Below are 14,016 nucleotides of genomic sequence, written 5' to 3' on the forward strand. Positions count from 1 at the left end.
ATGTTATTGGTCAGGGTTCTAGATTATGGTTCTAGGTCAGGGTTCTAGGTCAGGGTTCTAGGTCATAGTTCTAGGTCAGGGTTCTAGGTCATGGTTCTAGATTATGGTTCTAGGTCAGGGGTCTAGGTTATGGTTCTAGGTCAGGGTTCTAGGTCAGGGTTCTAGGTCAGGGTTCTAGATTATGGTTCTAGGTCACGGTTCTAGGTCATGGTTCTAGATTATGGTTCTAGGTCATGGTTCTAGATTATGGTTCTAGGTCAGGGTTCTAGATTATGGTTCTAGGTCAGGGTTCTAGATTATGGTTCTAGGTTATGGTTCTAGGTCAGGGTTCTAGGTCATGTTCTAGGTCAGGGTTCTAGATTATGGTTCTAGGTCAGGGTTCTAGGTCAGGGTTCTAGGTTATGGTTCTAGGTCAGGGTTCTAGGTCATGTTCTAGGTCAGGGTTCTAGGTGGCCAATCACTGCCGCCCTTTGAATCCAGGAGCGGTCTCGCCAAGCTCAGCCTGCTGAGTCGTGGCCCGTTCCCGCTCCCCCGTTTTGCTGGGGTGCCGCTCCGGCCGCTGTCGCTTTGGGAGCCGGCAGAGCCGAGCTGCCGCAGCCCCGAGAGGTGCTGCTGGGTCCCGGGAAGGGTGGGCGGGGGCTCCCCGTTCAGGTCCCGGCCGTAACTTCGCCCAAAGAAACGGGGAGAAGGGGGGGAGCGGGCGGGATCGCGGGAGCGAGGCCTGAGGGGACAGCGGGGGGTCGCGGAGACGAGCGCGGCGGGAACGGGCGGGCTGGGATTGGCGGGCCCGGCGCTGCCTCGGGCTGTGATTGGCTGGGCTGGCCGGTGTGGGCTATAAATAGTGTGAGCTGGAGGGGTGCGGGCCTTAGTTCGGCGGCGAGCGGTGGAGAGGCGGGCGGTAGCGGGAGGTGCGCGGGCGCGATCCAGGGAGCGCCGGTGCGCCAGGACGGGAGCCCTGCGCTCGCTGATCCGGGGAGCGCCGGTGAGGTCGGGTGCCATGCCCGCGTCTGCTGGGGCCAGCATCTGGGGGCCGGCGGTGTCCTGGGGCGGCGGGGCTGGTCGTGGCCAATTCTTTCTGCCACGTCCTGGGCTTTTCGGGCGGCCGGAGGCGGGTGCGGGGTCTGGAGTGGCACAGGGAGATGAGCTGTTGTTTCTGCGGGACAGAGAGGATCTGTTTTGTAGTTTCTGGATCGAAGATAATGTTTAAAATATCGAGAATAAAGCTGGGTTTTTTAGTTTTTATTATTTTAGTTTGATTTTATTTAAAATAATAACGATTTTCTTTATTACGTTGCTTTGTTTTGCTTGTTTTATTAAAATAATAAAATTATTATTAATTATAATTACTTTTAACAAGATATATTGTTATCCTTATATGTATTAGTTTAACTAAGTATTAATAAATAATGATTAAATATTATCTACTATTATTAAATACTATTTGTTAATCATTATTTAATTCAATATTTATTATTTATTAGTTTGTTATTTACTAATTATTTAATACTATTAAATAATAAATATTTATTAATAATTATTTAATTAAATATTTATTATTTATTAGTTAGCTAATATTTATTAGTTATTATTTATTGATTATTAATTAAATATTAAATAAATATAAATTATTAATTAGTAAAATATTGATTATTTACTAGTTCATTATTATTTATGATTTAATTATTAATTAAATGTTATTTATTAATTAATTCTTAAAATTAATTACTTTAGGGGCTTTTTTGCTGGATAGCTGATGTTAATTCAGTAGAGATTGTGGGGCTGGGGCTGAAACACCCATTGTGGGACCAGTGGAGACATAAAGCCCCAGAGTGTGGAATAAAGACCTTGGCACTTGAATCATGCCTAAACCAATGTGGGGCAATGGAAATACTGAGGCTGGAGCTGGATAAATGCCATGGGGGAAGGGGATGGAGCTGCAGCTCAGGGCCTGCAGGAGGTGCCTGGGGGATTAGCAGCCCCTGTCTGCTGGTACCAAGGAGAGTCTGAGGGTCTGGGGGCTGGGAGGGCCCAAGGGCACCTTTTGGGATGGGGGAGCAGGGGCCCAATGGCTATTCCCAGCCCCTGGTAATGCCTGGGGGGGGTGAGGGGGGGCCTTTGGGCAAGTGCTGGGCTGAGACCCAGGGGGAGGGGGAAGGTACCTGTTGGGCTAGAGGCCTCAAGTGTCCCCAAAGTTGGGCTCCCATTAGGGTGGGTAGGACAGTATCTAGAGACATTGAAGTGATAGTAATAACTGACTTGTGGCCTGATCAACAGCCCTGGGTTGCAGTGAGAAGCGGGAGCAACTTTCAGCCACCAGAAGTGGGAAGCTGAGGAGCAGGAACTCAGGAAGCAGAGCTGGAGCAGACAGAAACATGGTAGGGTTTAGGGTAAAACTGTTGTGGGGCTGGGATAAGGAATATGGAGCTGGGATGCGAACTGCGTGGCTGGAGCTGAAATCAGTGTAAGGGCGGGGATAGGGCCTTGCAGAGCTGTTCCTCCAGTAAGGATGGTCAGGTTGGGGCTGGAATGTGGGTTCAAGAGCTAAGCTCAAACCACAGAGAGCTAGAGCTAAAACAGAGATCCTGCCTGGAGAGCCAGAAAGCAGCATGATGTGGCACTGCTGGGAAGATGAGGAGGCAGAAGGATAGCACAAGAGCTGGCAGTCAAATAAAGCTTGTGGGACTGAAGCTGAAGTCACTGGGGCTGGGATGGGGACTGCTGCAAACACTGTTCTGAGGGGATAGTGACTGTACATGTGGGAAGCAAGCATAGAATGGTACACAACGGGGCAGGCTGTAAATACAGTAAAGATTGCTTTGGGGTTGGGATGGGGTTGGAGTGGCATTTCTCGGCCTTAAGGTGAAACCTCAGAGCTGGAACCAAGAACAAAAATCCTTTGTCTCAACCTGGAGCAGCTTCACCTAGCAGAGCGGAGGGAAAAGGAAGTGGATGTGGAGCTGGAAGAAGAGAGCTTGCAGTGAAATAAAGCTCGTGGGCCAAGAGCTGAAATCACTGGGGCAGGGAAGGGATCACTAGGGCTGGAGCTATAATCACTGGGGCTGGGATAGAGACTGATAGTGGTATTGACACGGCTGGGTGAGATAACTGTGGTAGCATTCATATGCTGAAATCACTGTAGGTCAGTAATATTGATGTTGGGGCAGGGTCAAAGGGCTGAGGTCAAGTGCAAAAGGTCAGGGGTCAATGGTTAAATTGGAAAGTCAGGGATTCAAACTTCAAGGGTCACATGTGAATGGTCAGTGTTCAAAGATCAAGAGTAAAGGGTCCCAGGTGCAATGTTATGGGTTAATTTTCCAAGGTTATGTGGTTCAAGGTCAATTATCAGGGAATCAAACTTCAGAGAGCTAAAGTCAAGAGTCAAAGGTCAAAATTCAGAGGTTAAGAGTAAAAGGTCAATGGGAGGTTGCCAGGGATTTGCAGGGAAGAGGAGTATTTATAAACTTTATCCATATTTCCCTGTAATTCTGGGTGTTTGGATTTCATTTGTGCTCGTCAGGATAAGCCATAAACAAGCCCCTGAACTCTGCATCCATGCGTCAAGCACTTCCACAGAAAGGCAAATCAGCAGTGATTCTAGAGGAAAAATTAGAGGTGATGGCTTATGATCCATGGGGAATTACATTGGGAATTGTGAAACTCAAACACATGGACTTGTGGAGGTGGAATTCCATTTTCAGCCTTGGGCACCAGGAGGAGAAGTGTCCTGATCCATAGCAAGGAAAGCCTGGTGCCCCAGTGTGTCAGGTGCAGACAATGTCCTGTCCAGGGAATGAGCGACAAGTCCCTTCTGCCCCTCCCCTCACCCGTAGGATGGCAACAGCACAAACTGAACTGTGAGGTTGATGAGCTCTCAGAGCAGCCCCAGGTGTGAGCAGTTATGGTAAAGAATGGGTGGGTCCTGCCCGGGGCTATTTTAGGGGGAGGGTTTCTGTCACTTCGCTTGAGCATGGAGTGTGGAGCAGTTGGAGCAGAGGGATTTTTGGTGAGCTCCTGGGGGGTATTTCATGGAATAATACTGGGAGTGTCTCATAGGATCTGGGAGAACAGCTGGATACACCTGGACATGGAGCATTGTTTAAAGCAGCATCTGAGCCAAGTAAGCCTGTGCGGGTTCGCAGGGATTTGCAAAAGGGATTTTCCCTTTTGATTTCATTTTGCCGTTTGCTCCCCAATTCCCCCCGGAAGAAATGGGTATTATGAGGACAAAAGGGGGGCATAAATTGAGGGAAGAAACTCCTGTTATTATCTATTTTTACACTGGGGGGGAGTCCACCTGTGAAAAATGAAGTTCACTCCTGTAAAATTTTAAAAATGTTTAATAAAGACAATAAGAGACATAAAGTAAAGCAAAGAGATACGGCCGGGTGCCTTGGCGCGCTGCCAAGAGCACACCTGGTATCTCAGGAGTGTCCTTTTTATCCCATCCTTGCTGCGAGAGGTTAATGCATATTCAAGCATGTCCCCTCCCTGGTTCCACCTTCTTGGATCATATTTTTTTTCAATTTTATTTTCTGTTGGTCAGCATAATTTTTGCTGGTCTAGCTGGTCAGCATTATTTCGGAGTTTTTGGTTTCCTTTCTGCTGCAGATGGTCACTTGTTGATAAGAGTCCAGGCCCCTTATACTTCCTCAGAGAGCAGATGGGCTTCATATCTTTCCCCCTTGCCAACGTCCTGGTACCGGCTTTTTGGTAACAGTTTGCTCTCCATTTCCTGCTGCTGATAACAGCCTGTTTTCCACAGCTTGATCCTCCCATTGTCTTGCCTGTTGGAGTTATCTTGCCTTCTCCAGATGAGACATATCCTTACCATTCAGAATTCCTATCTAAGCCTATAACTTGCTAAGAGAGAAAAGAATATAGTGAAAGCATATAATATATTTATCAGAATAATTGTGGAAAGCCAATATTTACAACATGAATTCACAACACACCTATGATTTAAAGGGTGCTGATTGGAGGAAAACCTGCCTTTTCCAGGGTGTTAGGGGTATCAGTGAACAGTGAATCCCCATGTTCCATTTTAAATGGAAGGGGGGAAATATTGTTGCTATTTTATGGGTTTGACTTGAGGGGAACCCCCCACTTTCCATCATCCTGAGGTTTAAATTGAGAAGGAAGCCTTATAGTCACTACTTTTTAAGGGTCTGATTGAGTGTTCCCCTTTTCCTATCATTTGAGAGATTTCAATCAAGGGAAAAACAACTTTTTACTTTTAGGGGATTAAATTGAAGGGGGGGAGCACTCATTTATTTGCTATCGTGTTGGTTTAAAAAGGCACGAACACCCCCCCCCCCCCCCCGTTGCCTCAGTTTCCGGGGTTCAATTGACAGAAACACCGGCTTTTCCAGCAGGGGTCACATGGAGCCGTGGCGCTGCTTTTGAGAGCGATTCTGACCCCTTACAGCCCTGCACGGCAGCGCTTCTGGCATTCCCTGGGGAATTTGGCGGCTGGGCAGCCCCCGAGGAGTGACAGAGCCGTGCTGAGGCCGGGCGGGCAGGCGGGAGCCGCGGCGCGGAGCTGTGTCTGTCCCGGCTGCTCTGTCCGCTCCGGGCGCGGGGCTCGGGCACCGCTGGGGCCCCTTCGGGCCGGTCCCGGTGCCGCTGGGCGGGCCGGGCTCTCCCGGGGCCGGAGCTGCCCCCGCCCGCCGGAGGAGCCGCTTTCCGGCCGGGAGCGCGGGGCCGCCCCCGGGTGCCGAGTGCCGCCGCTGCCGGGGCTCGCGTGGCTCCCCCGGTCCCCCCGCACCTGGAGCGGCGCCAGCCCGGGAGCGAGTCCCGGCGGGGGCCACTGGGGAACACTTGTGGCTTGTCAGCTTCCGAGTGCGCTGGCAAAAGCCGCTGGGAGGAGGGGAGGGGGAAAAGCCCGACCTGCCGGGCTTTTTGTCTCGGGGCTTTGTCGATATTGCTCTTTAGCCGAGCTGTGCCTTTAAATAACGATGTGGTGCCTTCTAGAAACTGTGTCCAATACCTTTTGTACCCTTGCAGGAGGGCTTCGAGCTCAGGTTTTTCCATTGCCGAGTTAACTGCAGGTCCGAGCTGGCAGCGTCCCGTGCATCTGGGGTGCGTGAATCTGTTTGTGATGTTCATTTCCCCTGGATGCAGAGCTGGGCTTTTCGGGCAGACTGTATTTCTCAAGCCTCGGGGTTTATTTAAGCCTTGCACGCGATTTTCTGGAGACGCGGGCCGAGTGAGAACTTTGTCTTGGTGCTGTACTGGGGAATGGAATGCAGGGGGTCCCCGCAATATCCCCGTGGAAGCTGGAATGTCCGAGGGAATGGATGTGACAATTCTCGGGGCTGAACCTGGCTCCCAGCGCTCTGCAGCGTAGGATGCGAGAGAGCAGGGCCGGGGGACAGCAGGGTAGGGACAGCGAGGGGCTTCGTGCTCTGGGTTTGGTGTTGATGTTTCCAGAGCCAGAGCAGGTTGATTTGGTTCAGGTGCACTGGAACAGGATCCAAGCCTTGGAAAGGTCTGAGATCAATTGGGAGGAAATGTTTTAAAATGAATGTGTTTCTTGATAGAAATCAGGTTTCAGTTAGTTTTTTAATAGATTTTAAAGGAAATTTTTTTTTGAGGAAAAGTGAAAAAAATGTTTATTTTAATAAGTAGGGCGTAGGAAGAAGAATGAATAACATTAGATAGTTTATTTGTTGTGGAGTAGAGATCAGGAGGTTTAGAAGGTTTTGTGTTTTTTTCACGTGTGTTTGGGATGTGGCGTGGGTCTTTTTGAGCCGTGGGGTGTTTTGGTGGTAGCTTGGGTTTTGGGATTGGAGTAAAGTTGAACAGTTTTAGAAGAAGTTACTATGGTTTTGGCAATTATTTTGTATTCACTAATCAATGATGTCAGGAAAATTAATCCACAAACACCAGAGGTTTATGTCCAAAAAGGAGACAGAGGAGTCCTTTTACTTTATTCGAATAAAGGGAGAGGCCATGGGGCATTCCCCTGGGGTTTCTCAAATTTTCGGAGGGCCGGCTGCTTGTCCCTTCTCCCTTTCCCCATAGGCTGAGGTACTTGAGAGGTACAGGCTTCCCGGAATGCCTGACACCTGGGGTACCTTTCCCCCCACCACGCATAATCCCTTCTTAATTCTTAGCTTTTGTGGAATTCATGATACTCTTTCAGTGCCTCTTTGATCTTTTAGTGGAATCCATCCCATTGTTTCTGTTGTCTCTCACTGATAGCTGCATCTTATCAGCAGACCCACAGCTTGTTTGTAAAGACAAACCCGTCATTCCTCTCTATGAGAAGTTATTTTCAAAAAAGTACAAAATGGATTTTTTGTTGTCTCGGTTAAACAATAGAGCTGAGAGAGAATTTGGGGTAGACTGCATTAGTATTGTATACAGATTGTACGTTAAAAGTTTTTTTTTTCTTTGTTAGTTTTGAAGTTACAGAATTTGCTTAAGCATAAAGCAGATGGTGGGGATATAATATAATGTAATTTTAGGACATCTTGATTTTTATTGTATATCTTTGGCTTAATGGTCAAATTATTTTTTACTTTTAGATATACTTTTATAGAGATACAGGTAAATATAAATAGTGGTAGTAATATCGAGTAAGCAGAGTTATTTATGTGGTTTTTATTCAATATTAGTTTTTGTGGTGGCACATAGTGTGTTGTTTCATTTTTTTGTGTTCACTACGTGAAATTTGGTTTTTGAATAAAGATGATTTTTATGAATGGGTTGGTTTGTATTTTAGGTAGAACCAATTAAAATAGATTTTGATATGTATTATTTGGTTTTGTTTATTGTATGTACGGGTTCAGATTGGGTAGGGTTTGTTTGGTTAGCTGAGTTTTGGGTGTTAATTAGGTGGCTTTTGTTAGATGCAGTTTTTAATTTTTGGCAGTTTTTTGAGTGGTTTTAAGGTGATTTTTAGTAATTGATTGTATCTTTTTTTTGGTTTGTAGTTGGTGTATAATAATGTATATGTTCTATTTATTTAATGTTGTGTTTTTTAGTTTAGGTGTTGATGATAAGTTTGGATTCCTTTCTGTTGTGGTGTTTCTTATTAGCTTCATTTCTGGGGACACAGGCATTTATATGGTGGCTTTTTATAGGTATATTTTTGGGGGTGGTGTTTTTTAACTTGTTGTAGTTTAGGTTGGTTTTTTGTTTTTAATTAGTTATTAAAATTTTTTATAGAGTCTTGGTAATTATTCAGGTATTACTATAAATGTAGAGCTTTGGGGTTTTTTTACTGATGTCTAGGGTTAGTTGAATGGCTTTGAGTTCAGTGACTTGGTTTGATTTTTTTTTTTAATAGTTGGTGTTGTCAGGAAAATTACTCCACGAACACCAGAGGTTTATATCCAAAAAGGAGACAGAGGAGTCCTTTTACTTTATTCAAATAAAGGGAGAGGCCATGGGGCATTCCCCTGGGGTTTCTCAAATTTTTGGAGGGCACAGCCTCCTTTTTTATCCTAATTCCCGGCCGCTTGTCCCTTCTCCCTTTCCCCATAGGCTGAGGTACTTGACAGGTACAGACTGCCCGGAACGCCTGACACCTGGGGTACCTTTTCCCCCTCCACCCCCAATGCATAATCCCTTCTTAACTTTTATGGAACTCATAGTGTTCTTTCAGTGCCTCTTTGATCTTCTACTGGAATTCATCCCATTGTTTCTGTCGTCTGTCACTGATAGCTACATCTTATCAACTGACCCACAGCTTGTTTGTAAAGACAAGCTCATCATTCCTTTCAGTGTGATGTGTGGAGTTCAATAGGGTTGCTTTTTATTTATGTTTAACTTTGCTGATGTGATAAGAACTGTTAGTGAAAGAGCATAGCATCTGTTTTTGCTGGTGGTTGTATGGCGTGGCTTTTGTTTGTTACCTGTTTTGGGTTTTTTTTTGTTAGTGAGATTAAACTTTATTTTGGGGTTAATTTGTGATTATTTTAAAGATTTTAGTGCAATTTAGGTTTTTGATTTGGGGGTGCTGTGATGAGACTGCTTTATTTGTTTTATGTGGTATTGGTGGTGTGGATAGAGGGAATACTTGTTTTTAAAATTTATTTTAGTATTGTTAGTTGAAGTGTTAGGATGCATTGTGTTTCAGTGTTGAATCTTTTTGAGGTGGTTTGGATTTTTTCTAGGTTAAGATTTTTTTCCCTTGGCTGGTTCTATTGATCATATGGGTGGGAATTTGATGCTGTTTGTTTTTTTGTTTTTGTTTTTTTTTTTAGGAATTGGATTTTTGCAGTACACCCGGAAGAATTTACTTTATTTCAAAACATACTAGTTTAATCACATAAAGATTCCCATATTAACTCGTCAGTCTTTTAGATTCTTTTTCTCATTTAGGTTTTCCAGAATTTACTGTTGATTTAGCAATCAAGCAGGGATGGCACTTCGTTCTTGAAAAGATGGCTATGGAAAAACCTGTGTCTAACAACATGTGCCTGACAGAGGGCAATGATTTTGCTGTTATTACAGGGCCAAATACGAGTGGCAAATCAACTTTGGCATGGAACTGCTGAAGGAGAGGAGTTTCTGGTGGGCTCCCAGTGGCATCTGATGGAGTGACGGTGAGAGCATCTCATAGGGTCTGGGGGAGCACGTGGATGCAACTGGACGTGGAGCACTGCTTAAAGGAGGTGGTGATGGACAAAGCTTTTTGCCAGGAAGCAGCACCTGAACAGCTGAGCCAGTGTGGAGTTGCAGGGGTGACCTTTCCCCTTTTGATTTAATCTTGACAGTCCCTCCCTGGTGCCCTCAATCTGTCACAAGAATTCCAAAAATAAAAAGGCTGAGTGAACAGTGAAAAGAAGTGGTATAGGTAAGGTGGAGTTCAGGTGTACCCCACCCCAAACCCTAAACAGCAGCCCTCACAGCGCTCCCGTTTCCTTGAGACAGCTGCAGGCAGGAACCCTAAAGCAGCAGAGTGCCAGAACCCACGAGAGGTGCAGGCAGTTCCCTGGTGCTAGGGCCAGCCAGGAAGAGATAGTGGGGGGACGATCCGCAGGGTTGGGGAAACAGGGGGTTTCCCGCCCCGCCCCACCCTGGGCTCTCTGTCCCTCCGCAGCCGGGGATTGCTCCCACCCCTCCTCGAGGCGGCGGTTGGTAAGGCTTCGTGCCTGGCCTCCGCAAAGAGTTCGGCTCTGTCAGCCTCTGCCCTGTCTCAGGGCCAAACTTAGGTAGGGTAGGGAGCAACTGTGGATTGCCTGGTCCGGGCTAAGGGACATCTCTTGGGGCCTATGGATAAGGAGCATCCCCGGTTGCAAGCGTAGGGTTGTAAGTTTGTAGGGTTCAGCGGGGCAGCTTGGCAGTGACACGGAGAGGCTGAGGGAGGGCTTCAGAGGTCAAGGGCTCGAGGGCTGGAGACAAACAGAGAAAATAAAAGGGGTATAGGTTGGGATATAAGGTAGAGTACAGGACTATTCAAACCCTAAACAGCAGCCCTAACAGCGCTCCCGTTTCCTTGAGACAGCTGCAGGCAGGAACCCGAAAGCAGCAGAGTGCCAGAACCCCCGAGAGGTGCAGGCAGTACCCCTGGTGCTAGGGCCAGCCAGGAAGCGATAGTGAGTGCTCGGGCCTACTGCTGTCGTATAAGCTGGGGTTTCTATCCTTGGGGTACCCTGGGCTCCCTGGCCCTCACTGACTGGAGAGTCTTCCTCCCCTCCTTGAGGTGGTGGTCATTTGGCTGTCAGCCAATACTGCTGTGAAGCAAGCCTCTGCCTCCCTGTGGGGTGAAGTGTGCAGCCCATGAACCTGGGCATTCTCTAGAGAAGGTAAGTGCTGGGTTTTCACAGATGTGCCACTAAGATCCTGCATTGATATTTGGTCTTCTTGGTTGTAGCTGACCAGGAGACGACATCCTGGCAATGGCAGGAGCTTCCCAGATGGCGAGGAGGCCTTCCTTCACGCCCCATGTGGATCCACCCCACCAAGCATCCGAGAGCTGAGTCGAAGGCTACCACCCGCAGAGGGGGGATGAAAGCGGGGTGCCGGGTCGGGGCTCGTGACCTGGGATTTTTGAGTCAGCTTTGGGGACGGGGAGGTCCAGGCTGTGGCCCCTTAGGCCACACGGTGGGAGAGCCTCACTTTTGTTCACAGTGCTGAGGTGTGCAGGACAGAGCAGCCTCGGGGCGTGGCGTGTCACTTGTCCGTCGTGCCTTCTGTGTCTTTTGTGCCTCTTGTGTTGTACGTGCCTTGCCCTATCTCTTCTGGGGGCTTACCAGAAACCCCAGCATCACTTATAGCATCTCCAATCTCTGGGCTCCTCGGCTCGGCTGCTCTCAGAGGCCTTGGAATCGCGTCTCTTTTGAAAAGCATCCGATCGGATGTCTTTTAGACCTCTTGTTCCGAGCTGTGTCAACAGCCGTGCGCCGCGAGGATCCATTGTTGCGGCTTAGGACTTGAAGAAACGCAAAGATAGGTAGGGGACTGCGGCCATAAGATTCTTGGGCCTCCGTCTTGGCGGTTCCTGGAGTTTGCCATTCCATCAGCATCTTCTTCCTCCCGGGTTCTGTGAGCTTCATCAGCTCGCCTTCATTCTCACCCGGCTCATCTCGTTCCGCATTCTCTCAGTCCTTGCGGCCGTCCTTGTGGCCCAGAGTTTTGTTTCCCCATTGTGTCCCCTCGTCGGGTGTCTGGTGTGTCACGGGTGTCTGGGTGTAGTTGTCCCGGAGCTGCTCTGCCCTGCTGCCCAGCCTGGCTGTAGGTGTACAAGGCCAAGTCCCAGGCCCCTGTAATTTGAACTTTGTGATGTAGGGTGTAGTTGGGGTCTAGAACATATTCCTCGATCAACACAAGATGTCTGGAGCTGTGAAGTTACCCTGCAGCACTTTGACTTTTGTCTCAGCTCTCTTTCAGATGCGGATGGATGAAATCAGTGGCAGAGCGCCCCATCCAGGGTAAGGGGGTTCCCCCGAGAAGGTAAGTCAGTGTTTGTCTTTGCAGGGCAACTGGAACCGGTCCCTGTGTTACAGGTCTCCTCTTTGTCTTTATTTTTAGGAAATAGAGCCATCTAGCAGCAGTCAAGGTGAAGCGGGCAAGGTGAGCGTTGACCGGTGGAGGGAGGCTGTTGTTATCGCTGGGCTCTCAGTTTCTGGTGCAACGCCAAGCGTCCCTCCTTGTTTGCGTGCTTTAGGCGGTCCAGTCGCGTTTCGTCGAGACCCCGTCGCCAGCCGGCCGGCACGCCTGCTTCGCCGCTCCCGTGAGCCCTGCGGAAGCGTCACAGGGACCGCGTGACGGAGCCTTTTCCACGTAAAGGGGCCTTGTGGCTGGCCTTCAGGAAGGGGCCGAGGGCTTCCCGTGAGTTGGGGATGTCGGGGGGAGGAGCGAGGGCCTGTTCAAGTCTCAGCAACGCCGCATCACTTTTTCTTCTCTTAACTCAGGCGTGCCCTGTGCTGATGGCGTCCGGCACCCGGCATGTCCGTAGCATGTGGCCTCAGGACACAGCCATTCATAGGAGACCGTGAGTAGCGGAATTGTCGGGTTTTGGCCGACGCCCTGCACAGATCAGCTGCTGATTTTCTGTTTTATTTTTTGTAGCTGACCTGGAGATGATATCCTGGAGATGGCAGGAACTTTCTGGATGGCGAGGCGGCCTTCCTTGGCGCTCCACATGGATCCTTCCCACCGGGCATTCGAGAGCATAGTCGATGACTGAGATCCGCAGAGTGGATGAAAGTTGGGACTCGTCGGGACTCGTGACCCGGGATATTTGAGTCAGCTTTGGGGACGGGGAGGTCCAGGCTGTGGCCCCTTAGGCCGCACGGTGGGAGAGCCTCACTTTTGTTCACAGTGCTGAGGTGTGCAGGACAGAGCAGCCTCGGGGTGCGTCGTTTCACTTGTCCGTCGTGCCTTCTGTGTCTTTTGTGCCTCTCGTGTTGTATGTGCCTTCCCTTATCCCTTCTGGGGGCTTACCAGAAACCCTGACGCCGTTCTTAACATCTCCAATCTCTGGGCTCCTCGGCTCGGCTGCTCTCAGAGGCCTTGGAATCGCGTCTCTTTTGAAAAACATCCGATCGGATGTCTTGTAGATGTCTTCTTCCGAGCTGTGTCAACAGCCGTGCGCCGCGAGGATCCATTGTTGCGGCTTAGGACTTGAAGAAACGCAAGGATAGGTAGGGGACTGCGGCCCTCAGGTTCTTGAGCATCTGTCTTGGCAGTTCCTGGAGTTAATTGTTCCATCAGCATCTTCTTCCTCCCGGGTTCTGTGAGCTTCATCAGCTCGCCTTCATTCTCACCCGGCTCATCTCGTTCCGCATTCTCTCAGTCCTTGCGGCCGTCCTTGTGGCCCAGAGTTTTGTCTCCCCATTGTGTCCCCTCGTCTGTTGTCTGGTGTGTCACGGGTGTCTGGGTGTAGTTGTCCCGGAGCTGCTCTGCCCTGCTGCCCAGCCTGGCTGTAGGTGTACAAGGCCAAGTCCCAGGCCCCTGTAATTTGAACTTTGTGATGTAGGGTGTAGTTGGGGTCTAGAACATATTCCTCGATCAACCAAGATGTCTGGAGCTGTGAAGTTACCCTGCAGCACTTTGACTTTTGTCTCAGCTCTCTTTCAGATGCGGATGGATGAAATCAGTGGCAGAGCGCCCCATCCAGGGTAAGGGGGTTCCCCCGAGAAGGTAAGTCAGTGTTTGTCTTTGCAGGGCAACTGGAACCGGTCCCTGTGTTACAGGTCTCCTCTTTGTCTTTATTTTTAGGAAATAGAGCCATCTAGCAGCAGTCAAGGTGAAGCGGGCAAGGTGAGCGTTGACCGGTGGAGGGAGGCTGTTGTTATCGCTGGGCTTTCAGTTTCTGGTGCAACGCCAAGCGTCCCTTCTTGTTTGCGTGCTTTAGGCGGTCCAGTCGCGTTTCGTCGAGACCCCGTCGCCAGCCGGCCGGCACGCCTGCTTCGCCGCTCCCGTGAGCCCTGCGGAAGCGTCACAGGGACCGCGTGACGGAGCCTTTTCCACGTAAAGGGGCCTTGTGGCTGGCCTTCAGGAAGGGGCCGAGGGCTTCCCGTGAGTTGGGGATGTCGGGGGGGAGGAGCGAGGGCCTGTTCA

The 14,016-nt window shown here is 49.2% G+C and overlaps 2 protein-coding genes across 2 annotated transcripts in view; both read left to right on the forward strand.

The window, feature by feature from the left end:
- The window catches only part of LOC147654514 (uncharacterized), a 15,577-nt gene continuing 1,561 nt past the window's right edge, over positions 1-14,016 (forward strand). Inside the window, exons 1-9 of the mRNA XM_086883813.1 lie at positions 1-9; positions 481-982; positions 2,275-2,375; positions 9,463-9,554; positions 10,457-12,024; positions 12,119-12,282; positions 12,366-12,445; positions 12,523-13,716; positions 13,811-13,974. Of these exons, the coding sequence (XP_086739939.1) occupies positions 1-9; positions 481-982; positions 2,275-2,375; positions 9,463-9,552 (702 nt within the window). The 3' untranslated portion in view covers positions 9,553-9,554; positions 10,457-12,024; positions 12,119-12,282; ... (1 more) ...; positions 12,523-13,716; positions 13,811-13,974. The remainder of the gene's footprint in view (positions 10-480; positions 983-2,274; positions 2,376-9,462; positions 9,555-10,456; positions 12,025-12,118; positions 12,283-12,365; positions 12,446-12,522; positions 13,717-13,810; positions 13,975-14,016) is intronic.
- The window catches only part of LOC147654515 (uncharacterized), a 15,630-nt gene continuing 14,013 nt past the window's right edge, over positions 12,400-14,016 (forward strand). Inside the window, exon 1 of the mRNA XM_086883815.1 lies at positions 12,400-12,445. Within this exon, the coding sequence (XP_086739941.1) occupies positions 12,400-12,445 (46 nt within the window). The remainder of the gene's footprint in view (positions 12,446-14,016) is intronic.

Source organism: Cyanistes caeruleus, chromosome 3 (genome assembly GCF_971803275.1).
Source record: "Cyanistes caeruleus chromosome 3, bCyaCae1.hap1.1, whole genome shotgun sequence".
Taxonomy (NCBI): Eukaryota; Metazoa; Chordata; class Aves; order Passeriformes; family Paridae; genus Cyanistes; species Cyanistes caeruleus.